General features: G+C 44.2%; 1 protein-coding gene across 2 annotated transcripts in view; it reads left to right on the top strand.

The window, feature by feature from the left end:
- The first annotated feature begins 9,082 nt into the window (after nt 1-9,082).
- The window catches only part of Piwil2 (piwi like RNA-mediated gene silencing 2), a 52,143-nt gene continuing 39,278 nt past the window's right edge, over nt 9,083-21,947 (top strand). The window contains exons 1-8 of one of the 2 annotated variants that reach the window (XM_027390207.2): nt 9,083-9,301; nt 11,572-11,659; nt 11,824-11,962; nt 13,060-13,266; nt 14,037-14,147; nt 19,755-19,872; nt 20,492-20,616; nt 21,606-21,686. In XM_027390207.2, the coding sequence (XP_027246008.1) occupies nt 9,110-9,301; nt 11,572-11,659; nt 11,824-11,962; nt 13,060-13,266; nt 14,037-14,147; nt 19,755-19,872; nt 20,492-20,616; nt 21,606-21,686 (1,061 nt within the window). In that variant the 5' untranslated portion in view covers nt 9,083-9,109. The remainder of the gene's footprint in view (nt 9,302-11,571; nt 11,660-11,823; nt 11,963-13,059; nt 13,267-14,036; nt 14,148-19,754; nt 19,873-20,491; nt 20,617-21,605; nt 21,687-21,947) is intronic. The other variant, XM_035452329.1, reaches the window with a different exon arrangement.

Raw genomic sequence — 21,947 nt, 5'->3', positions numbered from 1 at the left:
CCTAGGATGGGAATAATACCTCTCTCTCTCTCTCTCTCTCTCTCTCTCTCTCTCTCTCTCTCTCTCTCTCTCTCTCTCGCCTTTTGAAACAGGTAGGGTTTTTGTTGTTTTTGTTTTTCATAACCCAGATTCGTTTTGAACTTCCTATGTAGAAAAAGCTGGCCTTAAACTCCTGATCTTCCTCATTTGCCTCAGCTGGGATTAGAGGCGTGCACAACCACACTCAGCTGACATAATCCTTTTGAAAACAACTCTTGAGATTGCTTCTAAGTTCTCATTAAGACTGAACACCTGGGTGAGGGTGGTGCTGTGCCTCGGTGGTGCTGTGCTCTTTACAATAGGTAAAGAACCTATTGTCTAGACTCATCTAAATTTAATCCCTGGAACATATCTTCATGGTAGAAGGAGAGAGGACCAATTGTCAATTGTGTAGTTCTCTGACCTCCACACATGTGCTATAGTATATGCACACACATAATTAATTAAAAAAAAACTGCTTGGCGAAGTAACCCAACTTGTACCCATCAAGGCCTCATGACAGATACTCCCCTTTTGAGGTGGGCTAACTCTGATTCAGCATCTAATCTAGCATGCATGTGTGTAGGGCCTAACCAGCCTTTTGTGTCACAGTACTACAGTGTATTGCAATACACTGGCCTGACATTCAGCTCTGTTGATGTGGGGGTTGGGAGCAGGGATAGCTGTTGTTCCTTTGGTAAATTTATCCTCTGCTCCACAGCCCAAAGCAAGCCGATGGATGATTCATGAAGCTCCCACTTCACAGAGGTTTCTTTTTATGCCAGGCCCTGGCTCACTGATGTTTGCTAAGCTGAAACCAGCGGTGTTCCCAAGGGCTGTTATGGCAGCATCCTCACCAAATGTGTGGCAAGGAAAATGGATGTATTTGCTCCGCTTAGTGGACAGAACTCAAAGCTGTTCTCACAGCACTGGCCAATACTATTTTTTCTGACTCCGACTGTTGACAGTAGCCTATGTGTTTGGTGCCATTTGGAAAACTACAGACTGGAAGGTAGAGATTTCCTTTCTTGGAACCATGAAACATGGAAACAAAGGTGATAGAACCAGTTGGGTCAATCATATAGATAACCATAGTGAAGGTTCATTCTCTAATGAAACCAACTGGAATTGGCATGGGCTAAAGCTGTACCTCCTTGGTTGCTACCTTTGCTACTTGGATTCATTGTACCCTAGACATGACAGCACACCCATCACCATAGACTGAGGACCCATAGCTAAAGGACCCATGCACAAGCTGCACAGACCCAACCACGGCATGATAGCATATACCTGTAATCCAAGCACTTGGGAGACTGAGGCAGGAGGATTGCTGGAAGATGAAGGCCTGCCTGGGCTACATAGTGAATTCCAGGCCAGTTTCAGATGTGATGCAACTATAAAAATCCAAAATAAAAAGGGGAGGCAGGCTGTGGATGTAGCTCAGTTGATAAGACACTTGACTTGCATGTTGGGTTTGATTCCTAACACTTCGTAAACAGTGTGCTAGTGCATGCCTCTAATCCCTGCACTCTGGAGGTGGAGGTGGGAGGATCAGAAGTTCAAGGTTAGCCTCAAGCTCAAGGCAGTTGTAGAATATTATTTTAAGGTGTGTTACTTTTGTTTATGCTCTGAGACATTTGTTTAATGATGCAGAGATGTGTTTGATTAAATAAAATTCACCTGTGGCCAGGAGGCTGGCTCAGCAACTAGCTGACAGGAATTGGTAAGGTGGAGCAACAAGAGACAGGAAGGAGGAGGACTTCAGGGGCTAGCCACCCAACTACACAGCCAGACGTGTAGTAAGAAGGAAAGAAAAGGGATACAGAAGAAAGATAAAAGCCCAGAGGAAGGTAGACAGGTATATATATTTGGCTGGAAACAAGCCAAGCTAAGGCCCAGATTCATAACAAAGAATAAGCCTCTGCGTGTGATTTATTTGGGAGCTGGGTGGCGGGCCTCTCAAAAAGGCAAGAGTAAAACGTCATTCAACACAAGGCCAGTCTAGAATACATGAGATCAAATAAATACATAAACTGTCTCTTGGTAAGCAAGACATGGCACAGCATGAGGCCCTTGAGCTTTTCCACGTTAGCTTTCGTTGCTGTGACAAGTATTCAGTAGAAACAGTTCAAAAGGAACTTAAAGACCACAGTTCAGGCCGACTGGCTCCATTGTTTCTGGATATGTAGTTCTGGAGATAGTCACAGTAAAAAGATGTCGTGGGTTGGAGGTGCCCACTCATGCAAATGAGACACAGAGACAGGAAGGGACTAGAGGAGGTGTACTTTTTCTTTCTTTAAAATATTTACTGTCAGCCTTGTGGTGGTGGCGTATGCCTTTAATCCCAGCACTCGGGAGGCAGAGGCAGGCGGATCTCTGAGTTCGAGACCAGCCTGGTCTACAAGAGCTAGTTCCAGGACAGCCTCCAAAGCCACGGAGAAACCGTGTCTCAAAAAAACAAACAAACAAAACATTTACTTTCTGTGCGTGAGTATTTTGTCTGCGTGTATTTAAGTGCACCATGTGCATGTCTGGTACTAAGGAATCCAGAAGAGGCTGACAGATGCCCTGGGTCTGGAGTTACAGTCGTGACATGTGTGAGTGCCGGGAATCAAACTTGAGTCCTCTGCAAGAGCAACAAGTGTTCTTAACTGCAAAGTTTCTTTCTAGCCCCAAGACATGCCTCCAATGGTCAACTTCCTCCAACTAGGCTCTACCTCCCAAGCCCCCAGCACCTCCCAGTAGGGCTATTGGATTATGAATCCATCACATATTTACCTACTATTAATGAAGTCAGACTTTTTATGATCAAAAAAAATTTCCAAAATTCCCTATCAGCTGACAAACTACTTTGGATTTCTGTTGGTTGATTAGTTGTTCCTCCCCCTCCCCGGGGGGGGGGGGGAGATCTATATAGCTAGTGTCTTGGTGTTTTGTGTTTCTGTAAAAGAGTGCCTGGACTGAAGGAAAGTGGTTTATTTTGGCTTACAGTTCTGGCGTTCTATGCAGGTCCACTGAGGCAGATAGATAATGGAGGTAAAGTACATCTGCGAATAGAGGCATATGTGTAAGAGAAACCAAGAGACACCAGGCTTGCTTTATGAAATTAAGAGTGTATTGCCATGGGCTATGCAACTAGCCATATTAGAAATCAAATTTCTTTTTTGTTTTGTTTTTGTTTTTTCGAGACAAGGTTTCTCTGTGTAGCTTTGGAGCCTATTCTGGCACTCGCTCTGGAGACCAGGCTGGCCTCGAATTCACAGAGACCTGCCTGCCTTTGCCTCCCGAGTGCTGGGATTAAAGGTGTGCGCCACCAACACCCAGCCAAATTTCTTTCTTTAATTCTTTATATTACATTTAGTGTTTGGGGTGCATTCATGCCACAACACAAATGTGGAGGTTGGAAGACAACTTGTGAGAGTCACTTCTCTCCTACCATGTGGGTCCTTGGAATCCATTAGGCTTAGATTCGATGTAAACATATTTGCCCACTGAGTCATCTCACCAATCAAATTTTAAGGCAAGTTCTTATGGGGACAAATCAGGTCTAAACTACAGTAGTAAGATGTTTTGGTCACTGGCAGGGCTGTTTCCTTTTCGTGACTCTCTGGGTTCTAATCAGGATAAATAGGGGAGCTGGAAAGATCGAGAGCCACAAGAACCAGGGGGATAGCTGTAGTCCAGCAGCTGACAGTCTTGAAACCCAGGAAGATCAGATGTTTCTGTTTGCATCTGAAAGCAGGAAAAGGCTGATACCCCAGTTTGAAGGCTGTTAAACAGGAGAATTTTTTTAGTTGGGATAATTCAGCTTTTTGGTTCTGTTTAGCCCTTTAGTAGAGTATGTAGGCTGGATTATATTAGGGCAGGGCATTCTGGCTTACCATTTGCATCTCTTCTTCTTCTGGCTTACCATTTGCATCTCTTCTTCTTCTTCTTCTTCTTCTTCTTCTTCTTCTTCTTCTTCTTCTTCTTCTTCTTCTTCTTCTCCTCCTCCTCCTCCTCCTCCTCCTCCTCCTCCTCCTCCTCCTTCTCCTCCTCCTCCTCCTCCTCCTTCTCCTCCTCCTCCTTCTCCTCCTCCTCTTCCTTCTCCCCTCTCCCCCCCTCTGCCTCTCCTTTCCCTCTTCCTTGTCCTCCTCTTCTTGGTGAAAAGGTTTGTAAAATGTGTTGCATTTACTATGTGTGCCTGTGGGTGGGCACCCACCATGGTAGTCATGTAAAGGTCAGAGAACAACTTTCAGGAGTTTGTTCTCACCTTCCATCATTAACCCCCTCCCCCATTGTATGTGTATGGGTGCGTTGCCTGCATATATGTCTGTGTGCCACATGTGTGCCATTTCCAAGAAGACTAGAAGGGCCAGAAGAGGGAGGGTGTTGTGTCCTCTGGAAGAGCAGCTAGTGAAGGGGTTGTCGTGTCCTTTTCGCTACTGAACTGCTATCTCTCCAGTTCTGATTCCATCTTTTGGGTTCTGGTTTTTGAACTTGGGTCATCAGACTTGGCTGGAGGTGCAAACTTTACCAGATGAGTCAGCTTGCTGACCTCAAATAGGATTTCTTTTAATTTTGTTTTAGAGACAGGGTCTTGCTGTGTAACCCATACTGGCCTTGAACTGGAGATCCCCTCCCCAGCCCAAGTGTGTAAGGATTGGAGTTAAGTGGCACCACATATACCCATGCTGGTCTTTTCAAATATCTTGCCCATTTTTGGATTTTGGATTTTGTTGCTGTTTATTCCTTTGTATGGACTTATGTTTGTTAACACCTTTTATGTGGGAGCTTTGGGGATCTGGCCATGGGTGTGTTTCTCCTGGGAAGATTTATATTTACTTCTGCCTAAGATATTGAAGTCATACATGTACTTTAAAATGGAATCCTCCCTGTAGTTTCTTGGCCAGAATTGCTGGGTAATGCAATTCCCTGTGCTCAGTCTTGCTGTGGCTTTGTGGTTTTATTTTCTAAAGAACAACAGTAAAGTCAGAATCTGTGGTTCTTACAGGGCCACAGTATTTGAAGCCATGAATGTTTATGGAAATCTGTACCATATATACTTTTGGGCCCATTTTCATCCCTAGGTTCTAAAACTTGGTTATGATTTTTCTGAGTTAAAAACTTCATCTATCATTTAACTCTAAATACTTTATCTCAGACAATATGTGTGTGTTTTGATAAATCAGTCACTGCATATATTTATGGGGATACAATGTGATGTTTTATATGTATTTCATTATAGAATGATGGCAGTAAATTAAATATATTATTACACACACACACACACACACACACACACACACACACACACACCACTCTCTCTGTGGGCATGCACCTGGTAAGATAGTGTGTGCTTTATAAGAGTTGTTTTGGGGGGTGTTTGGGATTGCAGCCAGGGCCTGGCATACAGGAGACAAGTGGTGTATGTGTGTGTGCTTTTTAAAAATGGCTATCCTAGAGATGACACATTTATTGACAACTTTAGCGCCCCAATAGGAAATATAAACAGCAAGACATGTTGATTAGCTTTGGAGAGAAGCCTAACAAATAATGATAGTCCCAAATGCTTCTGATTTTTATCTCCAACTAACACTAAGATTGTCTGGATTTTCCCTTTGGTGAAACACCACTCACCGTGTATGGATTACTTGGAATCACTGTACTGAAGTTGTCTACTCTTGGTTCAACACCAAAACGCTAAGGAACCCAATCTACAGCCTTTGTAATGAAAGCTGTTTGTGTCAGGTTAAAATCAGGTGTGCTCAAAGAACTAGTGTTCATCTGGAAGACCCCCGAATCCTTTCCCTAAGCGACTGTTTGAATGCACAGTGAATCTTTCATGCAAGCTTTAGTCAGTGTTCCAAACAGGATAGGGAGTTGAGACTTTATTAGCATTGGAGAACAGTTTCTTATTCTTTTCCCCCCACTGTGGTGGCTTTGGTGTGCCCCTCAGTTCTGGACAGGGGAAGCTCTCAACCACTGAGCTAGCAGCCCTGTATCAAGCTTTGTTACAACCGTAAGCTGGGAGGACAGAGCAGGTCACTGTCAACATGAACATGTTAGCTAAATTTGTTCACCGGAGCAGCCCACTGAAAGGGATTCAGGACCATCCATGCCGCCAACACACTTTAAAATTACTCCCATAACTTCTAGTGCCGTTCAACTTCCACATAGCTAGGCTCCTTGAAAGAGCGAGCCAATGAGGCGGTGAAGCCTTATGAGCGGCATGTTGTCTGGCCAATGGGCTGAGCTTCTGGGTAGGGAGACCCGGAAATCAGGGCTTGGGGCACGTGGCTCATTTTAAGTGGCGGGCAGGGTGGTAAGGCTTGTGTTCTCCCAAGGCAGGGTGCTTCAGGGCCCTGACGACTCAAGGCCAGGTGAGAGGACGAGAGTCAGATGTGGACAGCCAGGAGGGTCAAGGGCGCTCTGTTGCGGACTTGATAGGCTTTTGCTCAAACTCCTGGTGGTCAACAGGGAGCTCTCAGCCAGGCCCTCCTCTTGGGTTATTGCCCACCCCCGCCCCTCCCCCATAAGCACGAGGAGGTGTGGGCGGGGGCAGGGTGGACTGGAATTCGTTATTCCAGGCCGAGTGTGCGAGAGGAACGCAGGGCCTGGAATAGGAGTGGAAAGAAGTGGCTCGAGGAGGAAGGGCACTCGCTTGGGGTTCAGTGGCACAAGACCTAAAAAGAAATCTAGCCGAGGCTCGGCTAGCCACAATCCAGTTGGTCGAAAGGTATTTTGCTATCGTGGACCCTGGGTGGGATTCGCTTTGAAGGACTTGGCCTCAGGTTAGGCCTGAGGCCTAGTGCCCCAGCCCAAAGGGCACACGTGGAGAAGTAGAAGATAGGCCTGGCCTGCGACCTTCCCAGTGTGGAAACCCAATTGAAGGAAGGGCCTTGTGGAGGAGGGGCCCAAATCTGTGAATGTGGTCATAAGAGGGTAAAAGGGCCCCAGAGGTCTGTGTTATAGCATCGCTTCGTATGAACCAGTTAGACCACTGACTTCTGGGTAAGGCTAGGGTTGGTGTGGCAAAAGGTGGGAGCTACTGAGGAGCAGTTTTAGCAATTGGGGTAGAACTGTCGGAGTCATTGAGAGCGGAAAGCCTTGGTAGCTTTTATAGTACAAGAGACAGTACTTTAACTCAGAGGATTTGGGAAGCCCTTGAGCTACCTCCATCCCGACCAGCACTGAGGAGTCAAGTGGCCAACTACTTTCTCTGTAGCTAAGAGTGCAGGTTTTCAAAAGCTCAGAAGAGATTCCTGAGATTGGAGTGTAGCTCAGTGGTCTAATGCAAGTTTAACTCACATAAAGCCTTGATTTGGATCCCCAGAACCAGAGGGGAAATAAAGAAAGGAAAAAGATTCTTCAAGGGTCAGGAACAGGTCAAGACAATGAAAGAAACCCTTACAGAGTGAGTCTTGAAGTCTGTACACTATAAAATGATTTTGAAGCGGCTTGATAGATTTGATAGATAGGCCCAGGGGCTCCCCGCTAGTTAGCTGGGGAGGGAAGGCATTAAATGGAACCTGTGAGAGTCAGCGGGTAGTGTAGGCTCAAAGCAGGAAGGTTTGTTCCCTGGAGCCCTCAGTCCTGATGGTGTTTGAAAAAAAACTGGGTAAAGATTCAGAAAAGCAACTAAACCCAAGAGAGTAGAGTAGAGTGTAATTACAGATTGGGGACGGGACGTGTGTGTGTGTGTGTGTGTGTGTGTGTGTGTGTGCTCGTGAGAGAGAGAGAGAGAGAGAGAGAGAGAGAGAGAGTGAGAGTGTGACAGGGAGCTGATAGAAGAGAAAATAAAGTAAAAAATATACATGTTTGTTGTTAATTTTATGATAAGGAGGTGTTAACCTCAACCGAAATCATCCCCACACATAAAACATTGTTCCTTTCTACAATAGGGGGTTTAGTTGATGGATGGTTTCCAGAGAGACTTTAGGTAGAGAGCCTCAGGGAGTGCTTTGGTTAGCAAGAGGTGTTCAGGATGTTCTGAGCTGAACTAGGAGCCTTAACGGAACCTGGGATCCTATTCATGTAATGCCAACACACAGGAAGATTGCAAGTTCAAGGCCTGCCTGAGCTACACAGCAAGCTCCGTTCTTAGAAATAAGACAGGTGTGGTGGCACATGCCTGTTATCTCAGCACTTGGGAGCTTGAGGCAGGAGGGCTACATAGCAAGACCCTGCCTCTAAAGAAATTTTTTGTTTTGTTTTGTTTTGAGACAGGGTTTTGCTATGTAGCCCTGGTTGTTCTGGAACTCACTGTAGATCAGGCTGGCCTCGAACTCACAGAGACCTGCCTGCCTCTGCCTCCTGAGTGCTGGGATTAAAGGTGTTCATTACTACCAGCAAGAAAAAATTGTTTTAGTTTAACAAGTGACAGGAGACTGGTCCTGTCACTGATGACTTGTTTGGAGGGAGGAAAAGGCAAGCAGTGGGAATTTTTTTTATTAGTTCTTGGAGAATTTCACAAGTATGTATTGCAATTATACCTATTCCCTCCCCAAATTTGTCCCACATCCACTCCCCTTCCCTATCTGCCTAACTTTGTGTTCTTTCTTTCAGTCTCTCTCTCTCTCTCTCTTTCTCTCTTTCTCCCCCTCAAATCCAGTTTGTGCAGTCTGTATACTCCTGTATACGTGACCTTTTCCTGGAGCATGGTCAGTTTATTAGAGGCTATACTGATTAAAAACAAAATGACCCCCACCCTCACAGCTATCCAGTTGCCAGTAGCTCCTTGGCTAGGGATGGGACTCGTCTCCATGCTGGGAGTTGGTATGGCTTGAGCAGTAGCCAACCACGTTCTGATTGCATATAAGTCCCACTGTACAAGATGAAAGTCATACCTGGCACCATTGTTGGGCCAAGAACATGGGCCTAGACAGGTCCTAGGCCCTAGGGTAGAATCTTGTTACTGCTACTCTGCTTAATGGACACAATATTAAACTGACTGCTAGTGACTTTTTACACCCATAGATTGATACATCTCTCTCTCAACTCTCACCAGAAAAGGTTCTATTTACAATAGATGGTGTATCTTTAATCCTTTGAAAATGCTGGCAGGTAAACCAATCAGAACAGAATCCACAGTCAATTCTACAGTCTCTCGATGGATCCTGTCCGGCCATTGTTCAGGGGGCCCACCCCTGTCCATCCATCTCAGTGCGTTCGGATGCCGGGCTGTTGGCCACAAACTCCCAGACCTTTGGACTCAGCCTGGGGTAGGGCAGGACCTGCAGGCAGAGGCCTTGTGTTTAGAAAGCCAGAGGAATCCAGCCCACAAGTCCAGCCAGTACAAAAGGTAAGACCACTTTTAGAGGGCTTTCTATAAAATCAAGGTCTGTTAATTTTATATTTTGTTCATTTTTGACAAGTAGTTGGTTGCATCTTGTGGTCATACACGTCAAGTCCTAGAGAAAGTGCCTGAAAGTAAACACTAGATAGACTTGGATGCCTTAGGTTGGTTTCTAGCTTCAGTCCTCTACCCTCTCATTTCTTCAGATTTTCATCCTTTCTTATATAATACTCTGATTAGCTCTGTATTGGCCACAGCTCTTGCCTCTTGGGTAATAAGTTTGTTCCTTTCAAAAATCCCTTGCCAGACATTCCTTGAGGATAAAGAGGATCCTCAGTGCTGCTGCTGTAGTGTGGGCAAGTTTGATCTCCCAGTTATATGGTGATTTTAAGAATAGAATTCATCTATGGTTAATATGTCAAGGATAAAGAATACATATAGGTAATGGAGTTGGGATTACCCCAAGAAGAGTTGGAAGGGTTAGGTACCAGGTTTTATAGGAAAGCTGACAGCAATATTGTGTGTTTAGTCAGATTAAGTGCTTTTGTTTGTTGTGTGGCTTTTATCCACCTAGCAGCTCTGACTGGTGTAACAGCAAACTTTCAGGACTACCACAGCAATGCAGCTGCAGGTTTCAGTGAACATTGTTTAAGAGAAGAAAAGCACAAATGGGACTGAGGATGCAGCTCAGTTCTGTGCTTTCCTAGTGCTTGGCACCAAGGATTTGATCCCCAGCACCACGAAAACTGGTGTGGATGTGCAAGTCTGTAATCCCAGCACTGTGGAGGCAGAGAAAGGAGGGCCAGAAGTTCAGTATTTATCTCTGACTATATAGCAAGTTTGAGACCAGCCTGTAAAACAAAACAAGCAAAAATCAAAACCCTAAACTTTTGATATCTTTTGAGACATGGTACACACATATGTCCATAGTCACACTAATGCACAAAGAAAGATAGAAAATATTTTTAATTTTTAAAATTAAATTTAAAGTTAATTGTAAAACCAACCAAGCTGGGCAGTGGTGGCACACACCTTTAATCATAGCACTTGGAAGGCAGAGGCAGGCCGATCGAGGTCAGCCTGGTCTACAGAGCGAGTTCCAGGACAGGTTCCAAAACTACACAGAGAAATCCTGTCTTGAAAAAAACAAAAAGAAACAAACAAAAACAGGGTCAATAAGATGTCTCAGCAGTTAAATGCATTTGCTGCTCTTCTGCCCACATGTTGGTTCATAACAGTCTGCAGTGCCAGCCTTTGGGGATCTGATGCCCACTGCTGACCTCCACATGCACCAAGCACACACATAATGCAAATATATACATGCAGGCAAATCCAGTCATGCATATAAAATAAAAATAAATAAAAATTAAAAAAATAAGTAACTAGGTGTGTGGCATATGCTTTTAATCCAGGTCATCAAGAGTTGCTTAGTGTGACCATGTCTCTAAATAAATAAATAAAAATTAAAAACCTGGAAAAAGAGATTACTACTTTGTGGCATTTTGTTATACTGTCCATCGTTTTGTTTTTGTTGCTGTTGTTGAGACAGGCTTCTCTATGAAGCCTTGGCTATTTTGTGAACTCACTCTGTAGACCAGGCTGGCCTGAAATTCACAGAAATCCACCTGCCTCTGCCTCTTGAGCTAGGATTAAAATCGTGTGCAGCCAAGCCTAGCTAAATTCACAGACTTTAAAAGATATACATATTTTTGTTTCATGTGTATGGGTGTTTTGTCTGCATGTATGTCTGTGTATCACATGCATTCCTGGTGCCAGAGGAGGCATAAGAGGACATTGGGTGCTGGGAATTGAACCAGGATCTTCTGGAAGAGCAGCCAGTGCTCTTAACTGCTTAACCCTTTCTCTAGCCCCTTAAATTCATAGATTTTAACCCAACTACATTTACTTTAAAGTCTACTATGAAGTGGTAATAAGTGTTGAAAAACATATGAAGAATTGTATCCATTTTTTAAAAGTTTTTTATTTGCATTCATTTTGTGTGTGTGCGCATGTACACATGACAGCGTGTATGTGAATGTCAGGGGACAGCTTTTGAGAGTGGCTCTCTCCTTCCACCATGTGGGTCCCAGGGATCATTCTCAGATTCTCACATTTGCAATAGTTACTTTTAGTCTCCAAGCCACCTCACCAGCTGATGTCTCTTGTTCTTATATCATTAATAGGATTTGAAGAAGGCGATTTTTTATTTAGAAAGCCATTGTTTCTAGGGCTCCAATCCATTTCTTAGGATAATCTTAATAATTATTTTTCCCTAGGAGTCTGTGGGTTTAGTGTCCATGTTCCGTGGCATGGGTCTTGACACAGCCTTCCGGACCCCTTCAAAACGAGAAGTGCCGCCTTTAGGTATGTGGAAATCAACTGGAAATGTGGAGGCATGTGTGGCCGCTTAGTTCTTGTGTTGTGGAGACCTGTATGGCTTGGTTTTTGTGTTCACATTGTTTGTTTTCAAAAACCTAACTATACAATGTGCTCAGCTCACAGTAACAGCTGAGGTTTGGCTCTTGTAGGCAGAGGTGTTCTAGGTCGAGGCTTGTCTGTTAGCATGGTCCACAAAGACAGAGAAGAACCCCGGTCCTCTTTGCCTGATCCTTCGGTGCTGGCAGCTGGGGACAGCAAGTTGGCAGAAGCTTCCGTTGGTTGGAGTAGGTAGGTAAAGTCATTTTGTCCTGTAGCCTCAAGTGCAGGCTCTGGGACAGGCATGTTACAACCCAGATGAACATTTTCAAGCTGGCATTCATGGTGGGTGTTTCCCAGGAATAGTTGGTGTCTGTTCATCCAGAAAGTCATTGGGAAGGGAGAATAGTTCCCATTGGGCACCTCACAGCTTATTTTGACTCTTCAGAATGACCCCAGGTGGTAAAATGAGTCACACTCCCCTTGATTCTGCCTAGGGAGATGGCTCTGAGAAGGCATACCAAGACTGGCTATTGAATGGGTCATTATTTTAAGAGAATCTTAAGGCTGTGCTTGGGCCCCCTTGGGCCCTACAAGAAAAGAATGTTAGGCAGTGGATGAAAATAGCAGCTTCCTTGGGAATGCATGACCATGTTGCCAACATGATTGCCCAAAGGACCTTGGAAACAATTTTGTGGAGGCTAGTCATGTCTCTGATGTCAGTGCTGTCCCCAGCCTAGGCTCCAGACAGGTTTGTGTGGAGCCTTTGAGAAGCCCTAGGGCGATGGCCAGGGTTCACACTGGCCAGGTCATCATGTCCATCCACACCAAACTGCAGAATAAGGAACATGTCATTGAGGCCCTGTGTAGAGCCAAGTTCAAGTTCCCAGGCCACCAGAAGACCCATACCTCAAAGAAAATACATGCTAGCCAGCGGTGGTGGTGCACGTCTTTAATCCCAACACTTGAGAGGCAGAGGCAGGTGGATCTCTATGAGTTCAAGGCCAGTATAGTCTAAAAAGCTACACAGAGAAACCACAACTAGAAAAATCAAAATCAAAAACAAACCCAAAAACAACAAAAAAACGGAGATCCATGCTTCACTAAGTTTATGCACATGAATTTGAAGACAGGATAGCTGAGAAGCAGCTCTTCCTTGATGGCTGTGAGGTCAAATAGACCCTAGTAGTGGTCCCCTGAACAAGTGTGGTCCCTCCACTCCACCAAATCATGTTCAGTAAAAAAATTCACAACCAGTTTTTTAAAATGAAAGGATTGGTACACTTGAGGGGATGGATGGTCTAGATGTGTAGACCAGGAAAGCCCTGATTTCCTCTTTCTCATTTCAGAATGCTGGGAAGAGGCAGTTCTGATGTATCGTTGTTACCGCTGGGAAGAGCAGCCAGCAGTATAGGCAGAGGGGTGGACAAACCTCCCAGTGCCTTTGGCCTGACGGCTCGGGATCCCCCACGGCTGCCACAGCCTCCCACTCTGTCTCCAACCTCACTGCACTCTGCAGATCCCCTTCCAGTCCTGACTATGGAACGAAAGGAAAAGTGAGTTAAGATGACCTACTGCTCTAAAGCAGGGATGGTGGAGGAAGAGGTACCTCTGCGGCCTGCTCTCAGGCACTTGGGTAGAAATGTGGATACTGTTCTGAGTCCACAGATGAAGAGATTCCTGAAGAAGTAGTGGGTTTAACTATGAAAATAAACAGTTGGCTGTTCCGGTGAGCAGACTCATGACTTGTCACTTCCCTTCCACATCAGACTGACAGTTTGCTGTCATGTTGAAGATAAGGATGTCACCTAGGAGCAATATTAACAGCCCCACATCTGTCTCTGTGGAACAGATTCTTTGTCCTTAAGTAGCTGGCCTTGGTTATTGTGGCACTATTTGTAGGGCAGCATGGGTGACTTTAATGTATAATTGGATGTGGCTGCATTTGTATACCTTGACTTCTTGTTTGTGTATCTGTAAGTGAAATGGAAAAAAGGTATTTTCCCAGTTGATGAGGTGGGGAGTGGTCAGTTGGTTATTGAGGTATATGGTGTGTGTGTGTATGTATGTATGTATGTATGTATGTATGTATATATGTATGTATGTATGTATGTATATATGTATGTATGTATGTATGTATGTATGTATGTATGTATGTATGTATGTATGTATGTATATATGTATGTATGTATGTATGTGGTAGTCCCAGCTGGCCTGGAACTTCTGCTTTAGCCTCCAGAATGCATGGAACTAAGTTGTGTATTATCATGCTTGGCTTGTACTTTTTTTTCTCCTTCCTTTCTCTTTTACTTTCCTTCTTTTCCAGAGAGGTTTTGGTCAAGCAAGGATCAAAAGGAACACCTCAGTCTTTGGGACTGAACCTCATCAAAATCCAGTGTCACAATGAAGCAGTTTATCAGTATCATGTGACTTTCAGGTGTGTACAGCTGTTTTCCTCCCTCGTGCACTTCCTAGAGGACAGGGATGGCCTAGATCACTGGAGGTAACTCAGTACTGCTCTGAACTGTTCCTGACTAACTACACCACATGCACTAAGCTTGCACTCAAGGTTCTGGGAAGAAGTTCAAAGTTAGTATTTGTTTGAGTTTTAGCTCTTTGCCACTTCAGTTTCTGTAGGCTGCCTCCTGGACTGCTCTGGCTTCCACAATTTTTCCTCCCTCTCTTCTGTGGAGTACCCCAAGCTTCAAGGGGAGGGACCTGATGGTGCCTCCAACCCGGGCTTTCTCTCCAGATTGTGGGTCTCTGTAGCTGCTCCCATCAGCTGCCAGAGGAAGCCTCTCTGATGACAGCTGTGTTAGGCACCCATATATGAGTATACCAAAACATCATTAGAAATCGAATGAATCCAGTTTTTCAATCATGTTTGATTCTACCCTAGGTTTCTGGGCTCTCCAGCCTCAGGTTCCTGGTCATCCAGGCAATGTCAGTCATGGTCTCCCTCTCCTGGTATGGACCTCAAATTAGACCAGTCATTGCTTGGCCACTGCCACAAGTTCTGCACCACCATTGCCTCAACACATCTTGAAGGCAGGACAGATTATAGTTTGAAGGTTTTGTGGCTGAGTTGGTGTTCCAGTCCCACCAGTGGGAGCCTTGCCTGATTATAGAAGATGGCCAATTCAGGCTACATATCCTCCATTACTAGGAGTCCTTGCTAGGGTCACCTTCATAGATTCCAGGGAGTTTTCACTGCACTAGGTTTCCATATCACCCCTCCCCCATGTCCCTCAATCTCAGTTTTTCTCCCCGAATACTCTCCCTCTATCCATCCCCACCCCACCTGATCTCTCCCATTCCTGTACTCGCCCAACCCCTGTCCACCTGCAACTATTTCCCCTTCCCAGGGAGATCCATGCAGCCTTCCCCCATCCTTGTTGCTTAGCTCTCTAGGTCTGTGATTGTAGCATGATTATCATTTACTTAATATCCACTTATAAGTGAGTATATACCATATTTGTCTTTCTGGGTCTGAGCTACCTCATTGAGGATGATTTTTTTTTTCTATTTCCATCCATTTGCCTGCAAATTTCATGATGTCATTTTTTTAACAGCTGGGTAGTAATCCATTGTGTAAATGTACCACATTTTCATTTTGTTTTGTTTGTTTGTGGTTTTGAGGCAAGCTTTTTTGTGTAGTGGTCCTGGCTGTTTTGAAATTCACTTTGTAGACCAGGCTGACCTCCAGCTCACAGAGATCCACCTGGCTCTGCCTCCAGAGTACTGGGATTAAAGGCATGTGCCACCTCCACCACCAACTAAACAATTTTTTGGGGGGGGGGTTAAGACAGCTCTTGGTATAGCTCTGGCTGTCCTGAAACTCACTCTGTAGACTAGACTAAACTCAAATTCAGAGATCCACCTGCCTCTGTCTCCTAAGGACTAGGATTTAAAGGCTTTTCTTTAGCCATTCTTTGGTTGAGGGACATCTAAGGTTGTTTCCAGTTTCTGGCAATAAGAACAAAGCTGCTGTGAACATAGCTGAGCAAGTGTCTTTGTGGTATGATGAAGCATCCTTTGGGTATATGCCCAAGAGTGAATCTTGGCTGGGTCTTGAGGTAGTTCCATTCCCAATTTTCTGAGAAACTGCCATACTGATTTCCAAAACAGCTGTACAAGTTTGCATTCCCACCAGCAATGGAGGAGTGTTCCCCTTACTCCACATCCTCTCCATCATAAACTGTCATCAGTGTAAAACAAGGTCTTTCATTGGGTTGAACTTCGCCAGTTAGGCCAGACTGTCTGGCTAGCAGACCCCAGAGATCCTCTTGACTGTGTGACTATAGGGCATGCTAGAGAGATGGTTCAGTAGTTAAACCCACTGTCTGCTCTTCCAGAGGACCTGAGTTCAATTCCCAACATCTCCATAGTGGCTCACAACCATCTATATCACCCTTTCTGGCCCCCACAGGTACTACACGTATACAGTGCATAAATAATGCGATGCCATCATGCCCCGTACTTTTACGTGCATTTGGGTGGGAGGTGTTGAATGCAGGTCCTTGTGCTTGCTAGGTAAGAACTTTTACCAATTAAGCCTTCTCCTCAGCCCTGTTTTCAGTTTCTTGAAGAGCCTTCCATACTGTTTTCCAAAATGGCTCTACAAAGAAATATGAGTTTTTGAAGGATGACTACTAAATGGTGATATTGTGGAAGAGGAAAAAGTGGAGTGAAAAGAGAGGAGAAAGTGATGGCTGGGGGAAAGGACCCAGAAGAATTGTAACTACCAAAGAAAGGACCCATCTGGAGAAGGACAAGGTTGATTTTGGCCACAAGAAAAAAAGTTACTTGACTTGCTTTCAGCCTACCCTTGGTGGTCTTCTATAAAGTCTTAGGTTACAGAGAAAATGCCTAAGATTAAAGGAACTAGGGAGAACACATGAGGACTGGCCCATGAACCCACCACTCATTTCAAAAACTAGAAATGTGCACACCTTTAATCCCAGCCCTCTGGAGGCAGAGGCAGGTGGATCTCAGTGAGTTCAAGGCCAGCCGGGTCTACAGAGCAGCTAGGGTTGCTACATGGAGAAACCCTGTCTCAAAAAACCAACCAAACCAAAAACAAAACGAAGATTTCCTACAGGGTAAGCAACCAGAGTACAACTCACATTTGATGAGGGGTGGGGGGGAGGCAGAAGAGACAACCAAGTGGAGTCTCAGGAAGCAGGCCTATCATGGACCATGAGGGGCCAGGCTGGATGTCAGGGAAGAATGCTTGCCCCCTTTGTGAATGGACTGGCAAGTTCTGATGAAGCTGGAAGGGCTTCTTGCATTGATTGGGCCATGAAGAAGCCATGAATTGATTTGTGGGGTTGGGAATTGTATAATCCAAATGGTGCTTGTGTGTGAACATGCACAGAAGTTCAGAGGTAAGCTTTGGGTGTTGTTCTTCAGCAGCCTGTCAGCCTTGTTTATAAAGATGGGGTTCCTTACTAGGACCTGCAGCTCTGATGTAGGCTGGCTGGCCAGCAAGTTCGGGTATCTACCTGTCTATTGCTCCCAGTAAGTGGAACTACAAGTAGGCCACCATGGGTGCTAGGGTCAAACTTGAGTCTTCATGCTATAGTGTTATCCTGGTTAGTTTGATGTCAACTTGACACGAACTAGAGTTATGTGGGAAGAGGAACTACAGCTGAGAAATGCTCTTATTAGATCGCCATAGGCAAGTCTGAAGGGCATTTCTTGATTAGTGACTGACATGGGAGTTCCCAGCCCGCTGTGGGTAGTGGCATCCCTGGGCTGGTGGCCCTGGGTGATGTAAGAAAGCATGAAGAGCAAACCAGTAAGCAGCACTCCTCCATGGCTTCAGTCCCGGCCCTGTGACCTGAGAGTTATAACTGGAATAAGCCATCTCCTCCCTTAATTTGCTTTTTTGGTCATGTTGTTTTATCACAGCTATAGAAAAGCAAACTAGGGCAAGTGTCAAACACAGTACTGACTGAGTCACCTCCCTAGCCCTAGGGACTTTTGAAGCCCCAGTGTGAAGGTGATAAGAGGTGACTGGGAAGGTACCGAGAATATGGGAAATGCTGATGTAGTGCACGAAAGGAATCTCCGAATCTCCGTAGCTTTCAGGGAATATGAACAGGAAGACAAATGTCAGAGTGTTGCTCTGAGTGTGTTCAAGTTGATTGTCCTGATCTGGAAAATCCAAACTTGAGATCCTCTAGAATCTGAAGTTTATAAAATGTAGACATGATGCCATGCCATGAGTAGATTATATACCTAGAAATTTTTGTCTACAAAATTGTCTGAAAAGCATTATGTAAGGGGCTGGAAAGATGGTTCAGTGGTAACGAGCACTGGCTGCTCTTACAGAAGGCTAAAGTTTAGTTCTTGGCACCCACACGATGACTGAAACATCAGTAACACCAGTTCTAGGGGATTCAGAGATGTCTTCTGACCTCCATGGTCATTAGGCACCTATGTGGTACATAACAAACCAGTTAGGCGAAATATTCATACATGAAACCAATCTAGACCAGCTGTGGTGGTGCAGGACTTTAATCCTAGCACTCAGGAAGCAGAGGCGGGCTAATCTCCTTTGAGGTCAAGGCTAACCTGGTCTACACAGGGAATTCCAAGTCAGCAGGGCTACATAATAAAACCCTTTAAGAAATCCCCAGGCCCCCATATACTTTTTTCTTTTTAACATATACACCTTTGAACTGGGTGTATATGACACATGAGTGCATTTCATGTTTAGACTTGGGTCTCATCCCTGGGATATTATGTATATGCAAATATTCCATGATTAAAAACACTTCGGGTTTAAGCATTTGGCATAAGGTATACTCAGCCTGCATTTGAGAATTTTTTTTTTGAGGAGAAATGTTAATGTATTTAATTTTAAGGGTGATGCAGTGAACTTTTTAAAAGTCTTCCTATATTTGAACATACTTGACTATTTTTTAGTCTTGGATTTATTCACACTTTATAGTTGTAGAACAAGATTGTATCTTAGTGTAATATAGTGGAACAATCATTCTATAGGGTAGCTGTTGGAATTTTTTAAGCTGCCAGTTTGTTACAACAAGTTAATAAAAAGTTGAAATTTCCATTACTGAAAAATTATTAAAATCTCATTTTAAAAAATACCTTCTGGTGGGATATTGTGGTTCATGCCTTTAATCCTGGTCTACATAGACCCTGTATCAACAACAAAATAAATAAAAACAGTTTAGGGGTTGGAGAGATGGTTCAGAGGTAAAAACTAAATAAAAACAAAACCCCACCACTACAACAAAAACCCTTGCTGCTCTTGTAGAGGACTGAGTTCAGTTACCAGCATCCATGTCAGGTGACTCACAGCCCCCTGCCACTCTAGCTCCAGGGGATCTGCTACCTGCTGTGGCCTCTGCAGACACACATGCATATACACATAAGTAAAAAGAAATCTTGAAAAAAGGCTTTGAACACTTAGAAGAAAAAGAGCACTCTAAAAATGTGTGTCCCTGAAGACTCAGCAGGGACTGGCAAGCTACACTCAGTCCAGGGGTCAGCCTGGCCCATGGCTTGTTCTACAGTGAACTTTTTTTTTGAGATTTTTTTTTTTTTTATTGAGATTTTGCCAGTTTCTGTGCTGTGGCTGATTTTGTGTTATGACAGCAGAGATGCATGGTCATATGGTCCTGTAAAGCCTTAGATACTTCCAGCATGGACTGACCCCTGCTCTGTAATCTAGAAGGATACACATGACATGTGAAGCTAGCTAAGAATTATGGTTAGTTTTTGTTTTGTTTTCCTTCGATTCAGGTCTCTCTCTGTTGTCCAGAGAGGTCTTAACTGACCCTCCTACATCAGTTTCTTACATGGCTGAATTGCAGGCATACACTCCAATCCTGGTATATTATTTACAATTTCTGAAGTTTCTACCAAGCAGGTTATCTTTGAGTCATTGTCTCTTTAACCAGGTGTGTAATTATAAATGTGACCACTAGGTGGAGTGCAGTTGCAGAAGAACAGTAATAATAGTAAGATTGCCGTTTGAGGTAATCCAAACTAAAGTCTCTTTGTTGTTTTGCAGCCCTAATGTGGAGTGCAAAAGCATGAGATTTGGCATGTTGAAGGACCACCAAGCTGTCACGGGAAGCGTCACTGCTTTTGATGGGTCTATTCTCTATCTTCCTGTTAAGCTTCAACAAGTGAGACCCAGTGGAGATGGTCTGGGTGGAACTCATGCTCCAGTGGTTTGAGTGGTAGCGAAGTACAGACTTCCTGGATGTTTGGCTTTTACCTTCCCGTTTTTAGACAGAAGGGAGACTTCTGCAGAGCAGAGCAGGAATCCCCCCACTTATGTTTAAAAAGTAACTTCACATAGGTAGAGTGGTAGGAAGCTTTTGGCCTCTGTGGCAAAGAATCACATAAATTTTCAACTTCAGGGCCTGGAGAGCTCAGCAGTGAAGAGCACTTGACTCTCCTGCAGAGAACCCAGAGGTTTGGTTCCTAGGCTCTGTCCTGGGTGGGTCTCAGTCATCTGTCTAATACGAGGGGATCCAGCGCCCTCTTGTGGCCTCCTTGGGCACCTGCACACACATGGTGCACATGTACAAATCAAAAAATCAATTGAAAAATAAAAATGAAGATTTAAAATTTCAACTTTGAATTATTTAATTGTTTATTGATTGTCACATTGATTTTGCCAGCGTAGACTGCAAAGTGAGGGAGAAATAGAAGCTATATTTTGGGCTCTAGAAGTTGGTAAGTTAAGGCTGAGGCTTCATATCTGTCATTTCTTGTTACTTGTGCGTATTTATTTGTAAGGTTGTTGAGTTAAAAAGCCAGAGGAAAACTGATGATGCTGAGATCAACATCAAGATTCAGCTGACGAAGATCCTTGAGCCGTGCTCTGACTTGTGCATTCCCTTCTACAATGTTGTTTTCCGACGGTAAGGAAGCTGCTGCAGTCTTGTGCTGGTAACTTGCCGCGCTTTGAGTAAGGCTCCCCAGAAAATGTGGGTGGTGCCACACACACCTAGGAAGCACTTAATGGTGACCTTAACATCAACTCACTCAAAAATTGTCTCTCACTTGATGGGCCAGGTTTGGGTCCCTGCAATTAGGCGTGTGGGTAGCTGAGTAAGCAAATGGGTTCCTTTGGATTAGTTTAAGAATTTTCAGACCAGATGTTTGTTTTGAGATAGGATTTCCTGTAACTCAGGCTAGTCTCAAACTTGATATGTGGCTGAGGATTGCCCATCCTGATTCTCCTGCCTCAGCTTCCCTAGTGCTGGGATTATAGGCACGAGCAACCATGCTCAGTCTAAACAGATGTCAGTATTGTTTACTTCATGAGTTATGAGTGGAGGGGCTTTTCAGAGTACAAACATGTTTGCTGGGAGATCTTTTCTAGCCTTTAAAGATAATACATAGCTTATAATTGTTGATCTTCTCTTGAGAGGCTTTCAGTTTTGCACAGATATTAATCCCAAACTGCCTCTCATTTAATGAACAAGAACCTAAAGTGAGCTGCTGGAACACACACAGTCCCCTTGATGGGCTGTTGACAAATCTGGTAACTAGTTCACCTGCATTCTCTTCAGTTCATGGTGGACAGTAATATAATTAGTAATATAATTAGGCTGGGAAATAGCCCTGTGTGTGGCAAGGTTGATACTGAGAGCCTTCAGTCATTTGAACAGACTCCAGGTGGATGCCTTGCTACTTTACTTTAGATTATTCTAAACATAGGCTACATTGTGCAAAAAGCACCTTCAGGTTTGTAGAGGAAGCCATAGCTGAAAGAGCTTTTTTTTTGGGGGGGGAGACACAGCTACATGGTGAGTGCTTGCCTAAAGAGTATTAGGCTCTGTACCACCACCCACTCTCACCCCCACTGAGAAGGAGAAAGGAAACTCAGCCCTCACGTTTATTTCAGGGTAATGAAACTTTTGGATATGAAGCTTGTGGGGAGAAACTTCTACGACCCTACAAGTGCCATGGTGCTACAGCAACACAGGTTGGTGGGTTTTTTGTTTGTTTGTTTGCTTTCCTCCACTTTTGAATGTTCTGGAAAGAAACTTTTCATTATGCCCACTATACTTAGGACAAAACTTCACCAGTATGTTAGGATGGTAACTGCAGTTTAATCAACTAAACCTTTTTGTTTGTTTATATTTTTTTAGTAAATTTGTTCTGATATTGATTTGATTATGTTTTCCCCCTAGGGCTTCCTCATTATTTCAGGAAAGGCAGTATCAGTGTTGTGTCAAATAGGGGC

Source organism: Cricetulus griseus, assembly GCF_003668045.3.
Source record: "Cricetulus griseus strain 17A/GY chromosome 1 unlocalized genomic scaffold, alternate assembly CriGri-PICRH-1.0 chr1_1, whole genome shotgun sequence".
Taxonomy (NCBI): Eukaryota; Metazoa; Chordata; class Mammalia; order Rodentia; family Cricetidae; genus Cricetulus; species Cricetulus griseus.
This window is presented reverse-complemented; position numbering and strand designations above follow the sequence as displayed.